Source organism: Solanum dulcamara, chromosome 1 (assembly GCF_947179165.1).
Source record: "Solanum dulcamara chromosome 1, daSolDulc1.2, whole genome shotgun sequence".
NCBI lineage: Eukaryota > Viridiplantae > Streptophyta > Magnoliopsida > Solanales > Solanaceae > Solanum > Solanum dulcamara.
In genome coordinates this window covers 5,316,042-5,325,989 of record NC_077237.1, presented here as the reverse complement: position 1 = coordinate 5,325,989, position 9,948 = coordinate 5,316,042, and the positions used below count along the sequence as shown (strand labels likewise).

The following is a 9,948-nucleotide window of genomic DNA, read 5'->3' as shown; positions in this document are numbered from 1 at the left end:
AAATAAATCATTGAAAATCACTTAAAAACAAGGTGACAAAACAAATGAACCATGCACATGAGTTGTCATATTGCATCATGTTCAAAAGCAAATATTGACACATTTTAGAATAACTGAGAGTTTGAAACAATCAGAAATAAAAATATGAAACTAAACCCTAAGTCAAAGACTTTATATACCGAATGATATAAGATATAACTAGTTAATTTACTATTGACTTATCGATTAACCCGTTAAGAAAAAACCTCCAACCGTTAAAAATTGATAATCTGATAAAAAAAATTAAAACCGTTATCGAAACGATTAAATCAATAATCCATTATCGCTAAATTAGTAACTTTTTTTTTTCGATTCAAGTTATCTATTTCGATTCGATTTTGAACAGCTTCAACTAGTTTATTCAACATTACTCCATATGTACACATTAAATTAACTAAACTTTTAATATTATATAAGTCAATTTATAGATTTCATGATGATGTTACAAAATACTATCATTACGAAAGAGTTTTTAATACGTAAATATTGTCTAATGAATGCACGAAACCTGGAAAACTTTCAAACAAAAGAAGACAAACAAGAAATAATTAAAAAATAGAGGCACAACGTAAGTTGAATTATAAAATTAAAATTTATCCTATCAAAGTTTGATTATATCAGACCAAATTTTAAAACTGTAGTATTAAGTATTTTATCTATTTTAATTTATTTATCTGATTTTAATATAACACGAATTTTAAAAAAGTAAATAAAATTTTAAAATTTTATAATTTTAACTCTTAAGTATATCATATAAAAAAGTTAAAATTAAAAAATTGATAAAAAAATTAAAATATTCTTTTTCAAATGAATCAGCAAGAAAATAACACAAATAAATTTAAATGACGAAAATATCTATTTTTAATTATCTGAGACCAAATTTTAAAAATATCGTATCGAAAATCGAACGTTCAACAATAATGGGTCTTTTAAATGAGATGATAACTACTTTCTAATGCTGGCGCGTGTACAGATCTTCCACACAAATGTCTCTATAAAAAGACAACATTTGTCCTACTGAATATTTTACTATTTCACCCGCCAACTCCAAAATCTTTTTTTTTTAATTTTCAAAATTCTATTTTTTTATAATTTAAAACATTTTCAGTACCCACTGTTCATTTTTTTTTAAAATTTGGGTTTTCTTTCTTGTTTCCAACTACAACTTTTGAGTGTGAGATTTTGAGAAAAAAAGAGATTTTTTAATTTTTTTTGTAAGTGTTCAAGTATGTGGACTTAAAATTAGTGTTTTTTTTTCTTGATGATGGGTACGGGGAAGAATGAGAACGTTGGATTTAGTAGTAGCTATGATTATTCATTCAAGATTCTGCTTGTTGGAGATTCTGGGGTTGGAAAAAGTAGTCTTCTTCTCACTTTTATTTCACACCATCCTCCTCAAGATCTTTCTCCAACTGTTGGTAAATAAAAATTGAAACACCCTTTTTATAGTTTTGTTTGGTTTTTGTTGTTGTTGTTGTTTTCCTTTAAAGTTTTGATCTTTGTTAGATATATGTCATATTTTTGTTTTTTGTTTGGTTGAGTTTGATTGGAAACAGTCTCTCTGTCGTCTCAAGTTAGGGGTAGAGGTAGAGGTAAGGCTGCGTACACACTATTCTTTCTGGACCCCACTTGTGTTATTATAATGGGATGTTGTTGTTGTTGTTTGATTCTAATAATTTCCGTTCCATAGGGTGGAGCTAGAATTTTGAGTTGATGGATTTTGGAGGATAGATGGAGCTAGAATTTTGAGTTAATGGATTCTAGAACATGGGCAAAGCTAGAATTTTGAGTTAATGGATTTTTGATCATAGGCGGAGCTAGGACTTTGAGTTAATGGATTTTGGAGTATAAACGGAGCTAGAATTTTGAGTTAATGAATTCTGGATCATGGATGGAGCTAGAATTTTGAGTTGATGGATTTTGTATCATATGCGGAGCTAGAATTTTGAGTTGATTTGAGTTGATGGATTTTGGATTATAGGCGAAGCTAGGATTTTGAGTTAATGGATTTTGTATCATAGGCGGAGCTAGAATTTTGAGTTGATGGATTTTGTATCATAGGTGGAGCTAGGATTTTGAGTTGATGGATTTTGGATCATAGGCGGAGCTAGGATTTTGAGTTGATGGATTTTGTATCATAGGTGGAGCTAGGATTTTGAGTTGATGGATTTTGGATCATAAGCCGAGCTAGGATTTTGAGTTGATGGATTCTATATCGTAGGCGGAGCTAGTATTTTGAGTTGATGGATTCTGGATCATAGGCGGAGCTAGAATTTTGAGTTATGAATTTTGGATTTTAGTTCATTGAGTTCTTAATAAGTTATGTATATATATTAAGTGGAATTTTTGAATACATATACAGAGTTTGAGGCTTTGAGCTAAAGCTGCTGGTTCTGCTGAAATCATAGGCCGAGCTATATCTAGCCCCGCCCTGATTTCCGCTATGGTGTTCCTCAGGTTACTAACCTGGGAACTGACCTGTATTATGTGTTACTCTTTCTGGTACCAGATATAATTTGTTTTGGCAGATTTGATTTGTTTTTGAATAGTTGACATTTTTGACAAACGAGGAGTATTATTACAGTACCTTTCTTTTTTTCGAAATACATCATTGCTCCAATTAGTAGTGTTAATTGAGTGAAATATTTAATGAGAGATAATTATATGTCTTTCTTAAGGAAGGACAGGCATAAGCATGTATTTTTATTGCACTTGCGATGCACATATTTGACATTTTTGACAAACGAGGAGTATTATTACAGTACCTTTCTTTTTTTCGAAATACATCATTGCTCCAATTAGTAGTGTTAATTGAGTGAAATATTTAATGAGAGATAATTATATGTCTTTCTTAAGGAAGGACAGGCATAAGCATGTATTTTTATTGCACTTGCGATGCACTTAAATTTCGTTTTGTTTCCTCCAGAATCAGAAGATTGTTCTACATTAGTTTTTCATTAACAATAGGAGAAATCTCCTCTATTAAAGCACCTAGTGGCTTTATATTCTGTTTTTCCCTCATTGAGAGGGATGAACGTCTTTCAATTTATTACTTTGATTACCTAAGGAAATGGAGAAAGCGGATCTCTGATGTTTTATTTGAAATGTTAAGGTGTGGACTTCAAAATCAGGATGCTAACAGTTGGCGGCAAGAGGTTGAAATTAACCATTTGGGATACAGGTAATAAAATATAACTTTGACGTTACGCTATTTTATATTGGAAATTATACTACCTTATGGTGCCAAAAATAAAATAAAGTACAATATGTTCAGTAAAAGCAGTATTGGTAGTCGGTAGATGTGTGCCTTCTTCCTAAAAGTGCACTGATATAAATATCATGTTACTCAACTTATACTTCTTAAAAGTAGCCAAATTCCCCTTTTTTGCAATTTTAAGTAAGGCTTTTGAGTATCCGTCATCTCTCTGCAGCTGGACAAGAGAGGTTTGGTGCATTAACAAGCTCATACTATCGAGGGGCTCACGGGATAATACTAGGTAAGACATCAGAGATAATTTCTCTTACTTTCTGAATTAGTTTATGATCGTTAGATAGGTGGCTTAATTTATATCATTGCTGCAGAAGTGAACTGCTAAACCATGTTATTTGTACTTATTCTTTTCATGGAAGTGCTAGTTGCTATTCTTGGTGTTAACTAATATTGATCTTTGCTAATCTTAGTGTATGATGTAACAAGGCGAGAGACCTTTACAAACTTATCAGAAACTTGGGCGAAGGATATTAAGTCTTACTCCACGAATCCCGAGTGTATCAAGATGCTAGTTGGGAACAAAGTTGATAGGGTGAGTGTGCTTATCCTTTTGTATCATGATAACGTCGAATGTTAGGTAATCCATTCATTTGGTGGTTCATTTGTATTTGAAAAGAAGTCCTATTTACGCCGTGGAAAAGAATTACTAAAAGAGTGAAATGCTTTGATCATTTGATGATTATTCTCGAGTCACTGTCTATGAACCTAATCTACAAATGCACGTTGCAACTCAACTCATTCAAAGTCAAATTTTCTTGAAGTTGGAAGTATTTCACACCTCGCTTTTGACATCCAAAAATATTACTAAAGTCATCTGTGATCATCTAATAATTTCCCTCAAACAATCATGCTCAAGTATTCTCATCTTTAACATATATGCACCAAAAAAGAAAAATATCAAGCTCAGCTACGGTGAAGTTGCTCATTTTACTGACAACCTATTTCCAGGATAGTGAAAGAGCTGTAACTAGAGAAGAAGGCCTGGCATTTGCAAAGGAGCACAATTGTTTATTTCTTGAATGTAGTGCTAAGACAAGAGAAAATGTGCAGCTGTGTTTTAAAGATCTCACACTGAGGGTATACTCAAAAGACTCTTTTTTCCGCTATTGTTGATCAAAGTTTCTTGTGGGCACGCGTATAGATGTTTGGTTTACCAATACACAGGGTAGAGTATCTAGTTGTTTCGAAATGCAGGGAAATAACTCTTTGTACAGCTATATTTTCTGAGCTGATGTCCTAATTGCTGTAACTTGTAAGTTTAAAATATGAGACATATTTCTTTAGTACGAATGCCACACTATGCTTTTTGTTAGTTTGGTTCGTTTGCCAAATATTTCACTTCAAAGCATTAGTATCTAAGACTTGATGAAGCGGCTAGGAGAGATGTGCTTTGAACTGTTCTGCGTCTCTCTTCTGGTCCTGAAAGACGATAGCTCAATTCTGCAGTTTATCAGTTGGAAGCATTCAATGTATTTTCATATTGCCTGCTTGTTTAACATATTAAGTTTTCTTCAACTCCGCGAGCTAGTTGTTGCAGCGTGTGATTCCGTACACTTGATGTTTTGGTAAACTACTCGAATTTTGCTTTTACAGATGCTGGATGTACCAAGTCTACTGGAGAAAGGTTCTGCAGTAGTGAAAAAACAAATTTTGAAACAGAAAGAAGTGCACAAGTCTCAACGTAGCGGAAACTGTTGCTCCTAGTTGAAACACTTGTTACACTAAACTGCAACTGTGAGTAAATCTTGTAAATGAGCAATGCTCGTTACAAGGGTGTGCTGTCAGACAACGACAAGTTCATCGTTCGATCTAGTGAACGTGCTGTTCTTTTTTTTTTTCCGCTGGCTGGCCGTGGCTAGATTTTGTTCATGTATGTAGATGTAAAGTTTTTCTTTTCATTTGTTAAATCTTTTACAAGAATGGTGTCATAATAGTGCTTCTATATCTCACGGGGAGATGTAGAAGTTTTGTATCAAAAACAATTTTGTGGCTTATAGAAAGTTTTTCAATATAAAATGTACAATATCAACATCTCTTGGAGAGGTGTGATCAAAACAATTTTTGGCTTATACAGACTTGTTTAAGGGAAAATAAATTGTATCAAGTTCCCTCTTAGATTAGATTGGTATTATGATTTACACTTTCTGGTTGTTTCATATTGTATTGTATTGTATTATTTTTCGTCGATATATAAAGTTACACATAAGTAATTTGAAGGCCAAATATATAGATAGCCCCTCTAACTTAGACCCCAAAAAAGAAAAGAAAAAAAAAACCTCTTTAACTTACTCTCATTTTTCAAAATGAAAAAGTAGTTTTAGCATTTTTTTCTTATTCGCAATGAATAAGATTCTTTTTTAACCTATATTGAAGAAGCGTTCTTTTTTTTTTTGTATTGAGTTAAAGAAAAAAGTAGAAAAGAGAGTATTTGCGTTAAATCCAGATAGCCTGGATGATATGAAAAAAATAAAATATGTGGTGTTATTTAATTTAATTGATTGTTTAAGGAAGAAAATCGAAACACCTTTTTCACGCAAAAATACAGAGAATTTCAAAAAAAATTATTTCTTTTTCTAAAAAAAATCAATATTCGTTCACAATTTTTATTTTTACTAAAACTAAAGGACGTATGTCAATTTTTAAAATACAAAGCTGCTGTTAAAGAACATAAAACAAAAATAAGAAAATCATAAAAATTAGTATTTTGTGTTTAAACGGTTCATAAAAAATAAAGTTTAAGGGTTAAAATGGAACAAGACTAAAATACAGCACCAAAACAAAAAATGAGGGCAAGTTAGATAGGCTCTTTATGTATTTGGCCTAATTTGAAAGATAAATTTACAAGAAAAGTAGAGTAGGAGGTAAAATACTAAAAAGATAGAATGATAAAGGATAAAATATGATTATTAGATTCTATTAGATAATAAATAAATACAACCTGGGGAAAAGAAAAAAGATAATGACACAACCATACCAAATTGGTACCCCAGAAAATGAAAATTTTCATTTTTATATGCCGATGAATTTAACGATATGATATTATAAAATTTAAGTAATAAGTAAAATAAATATTGTATTTAAACTAACAATATAATATAATACAATCGGTAATAACTGTAACGACCTATTAGGTCGTTTTGAGAAGTAGAGCTTTTTATTTCATAAAATACTCATCCCATAAATTTTTAATGGGTATTTTGGACTATTCAATAACTATGATTATTTAGTTGAGGGGTGAATTTAAATAACTAATTAAATTAATGGATTAAAGTGTTAATTCAATTAATACTCTATACCAATTATTAAAGGAAAATGATAGGGTTTATTAATTTTAATACATATTAGTTTGAGGGAAAAAAACAGAAGAGAACAGCGACGAGCAAGTGAAAGAAAAGGGTTTTCTTGCTTTTTTCCCCCTCAACACAGAACGCAGAAACTGGGAAAAATAAATACGGAGGAAGAAAGAAAAGAAAAATAAAGGAGAAGAGAAAAATAGAAATTTTTATTCCAAAGCATCAAGGTAATTATTCTCATCCTTTTCATTAAATTTTTATGTGATTATGAACATATTTTTAGGGTATATTGGTGGACAAATAACGCTGAAATAAGAAAATATGACCCTAGATGTCTTCACATAAAATCTTGATTTGGGGGTCGAAAAAAGATCCGTTTTAGCTGAAATTTGACATGTGGGTTTATATTATCATGAGTGAACATAATCGGAAAGAAAATTTCAGATTTGACTTCAATGACTCGGGATGACTTTTTGACCCAATTTTTGATCCAAAAATAAATATAGCAATATGGGTGTCATTGGATTCGTATTCTTATGAAGATTATGTATTTGAACAGATTTTGATAGTTCGGAAGCATTACGAAAGGCTCAAGTTTTAAAGTGATTATTTAATTTAATTGAGGTTTAACCCTAATTTTGAAATTCAGAAAATATGGGAGTTAACATGTTAAGTAGCATCAAAATTAGGAACGTGTTTATAGAATTAGGTGAGTTATTGGGTCTAGGTTAAACATATATATAATATTGGTGTTTATGGATTAGTTTACTTATAAATATTATATATTTGATAGATTGAAATTGGTCTGAGGCATTAAAGAAAGGAAAGACATTGGTGGATTAGATTGCTTTACTTCGGTTCTTCGGTTGAGGTAGGTTATGATTTTTATTCTATATCATAGATAGACTCTTAATAGTGATTGATATCCATTGAGTAATGTGTAAAGTTTACTACGCATTTAATTGTTGTGGTTTGGATGATTGATATGTTGTTGTGATTGGTCTGAAATTCGGAGGCCATGAAATTCATAATCTTGAACTTGCCTATCAAAAATGGTGTCTTGAATATAGAAGGCTTGATGAAATATTATTAATGAAGTGAAATGTAATAATAAAGAATGATAAGGCAATTATATCTGGATCGGGTGTCACGAGCCGACATGGTATATTTGGATCGGATGTCACATTCCGACACGGTATATTTGGATCGGGTGTCACGTTCCAACACGATATATTTGGATCGGGTGTCACTTTCTGACACGATATATTTGAATCGGGTGTCACATTCTGACACGGTATATTTGTGTCACGTTCCGACACGATATATTTGGATCGGGTATCACGTTCCAACACGGTATATTTAGATCGGGTGTCACGTTCCGACATGGTAATATTAAAGGAAAATAAATTAAAATGACTTAATACTACCCAATCTCCAATAACTCATTTTCCAAAAGAGTGTGATATGGAGGCTTGAGTCCTCATGTGTGATCTTAATACTGTTGATTGGTTATGAAATTGTTCATTGTGTTGTCACTTGATCTTGATCTTGTTGGTTGCCACCTGTTAAGTGCTACGGTTGATTTTCCGCTATTACTTATTGCATATTGATTCCTATTTTGAGTCGGCCGATGATACCTACTCAGTTAATGTTGTCCTGTACTGACCCCTACTTGTATCTTTTCTTGTTTTATTTTGTGGAGTGCAGCGAGTGTTCCACCGACTTTGACTCGACCATAACTCTAGTCAGTCTCCAGTTCATAAGATTTCAGGGTGAGCTATCCTTCTAGCTGGCGATGGAATCTCTTGTCATGGCATGGTGTCCTTAGTTTTCGGACACGTTATGTTATATATTTATTTGGTGTTTGATAATTCGAGATTTTGTTTTAGAATTTAGATGTTCTTCATGTGATGACTTTCAGGTTTTGGGAAAAACGTATTTAATTGAGCTTCCGCGTTATTGTCATATTTATTAGTTGGGGTTTGTATCGTTGGTTCTCCCACCCAGGAGGTTAAGTGTGAGTGCCACTCATGGCCCATTTTGGATCGTGACAATAACTATCCAAACAACCTGTTAGCTATGTTTTTGATATTGTTCGATATGTTTTTGATTATGGTTTTAATATTTACAATAACTTATAAAATTTTAGATTGTGATTTAACATTTTTTCACCGGATAGAATTCTTTAGACTATGATCTAAAGGTTCATAAATTCCAAAAAAACAATATAAAAGGGTCATTTTTTCAAATATATATATATTATGATTCTAAATTATATGTTGTGACGTGGAAGAGACGATTACGAGAAAGAGAATTACAATGAGAATTTTTTGGATGTATAACAACATTTGTAATTTACTACTTTGTCTTTTTCTTTAAATATTTTAAATTAAATAATCTCTTAGGGAAATAAAAACATTCACAAAAGTTAATATCCTATCGATTACAAATAAGTAAAATGAACCTTATTTAAGGCTATCTAATTAATAATTAGTTGGCAGGCTCCAACAAAAATATAGTTGTATTGGTCTTAGACAAAAACAATGCTATGAAAAAAAACAATGACATAATATATAAATATGACTCTTAATTTTCTTTTAGCTGACAATTATGACCTCTAACTTTACTAATGTACAAGTACACATTTTAACTATCCAAAACTTGAACAAATAGATAAATTCGTCCTACATGACAATTTTGTGTCATGTGTGGCGTCCTACGTGTATTGTGTCACGTAGGACGTGTGTGTCTACTTGTTCAATTTTATACAAGTTTAAGTGTCAATTTGTGCACATCCAAAATTGGAGAGCATAAATATGAAATGAGGCCAAGTTAAAGTTCATATTTATGTATTATGCCAAAAACAATTTATAAGAATCTAATTTTCATATTTTGACTCTTTTCTTATCTTAAACCTATATATAATTAAAACCGCTTGTAGCTTCATTAGTCATCATTATAGTGAGATTAATAAGTTACTAAGGAGATAATTAATGAGGGGATTACCAATAAAGCTAGTTCTTTTCTTGGTTTTATTCTCTATTTTTTCCATACAAGTTATTATTAATGGAGAAGAAATATTTCTTGAGTGGCATGTTGATGAAGACAATAATATCAAACCAATTTCTGTGGATCAACCAGTATGATCTCAAAACTCTTCCAACTTTTTTTTCTTCTTCATTATTTAGAGTTGTTTTTACATTGGAGGAAAATTTAAAATTTCAATTTTATAGATTCTGAATTTAGAGGCTAAATCAGGATTATAGCTTTTAGATTTGAGGATACGGTCTCAACTCTCAAGTGCTAGTAATTTAAATTTGGATTGTTGTAATCCTTAGGTTGATG

At 31.4% G+C, this 9,948-nt stretch overlaps 1 protein-coding gene across 1 annotated transcript; it reads left to right on the top strand.

Moving 5' to 3' along the window:
* The first annotated feature begins 1,140 nt into the window (after positions 1-1,140).
* LOC129899350 (ras-related protein RABC2a-like) lies at positions 1,141-5,425 on the top strand. The gene is made up of 6 exons (XM_055974294.1): positions 1,141-1,457; positions 3,152-3,220; positions 3,471-3,536; positions 3,721-3,842; positions 4,259-4,387; positions 4,904-5,425. The coding sequence occupies exons 1-6, from the start codon at positions 1,301-1,303 to the stop codon at positions 5,012-5,014; spliced, it is 654 nt and encodes a 217-aa protein (XP_055830269.1). The 5' UTR covers positions 1,141-1,300; the 3' UTR covers positions 5,015-5,425.
* The last annotated feature ends 4,523 nt before the right edge of the window (positions 5,426-9,948 follow it).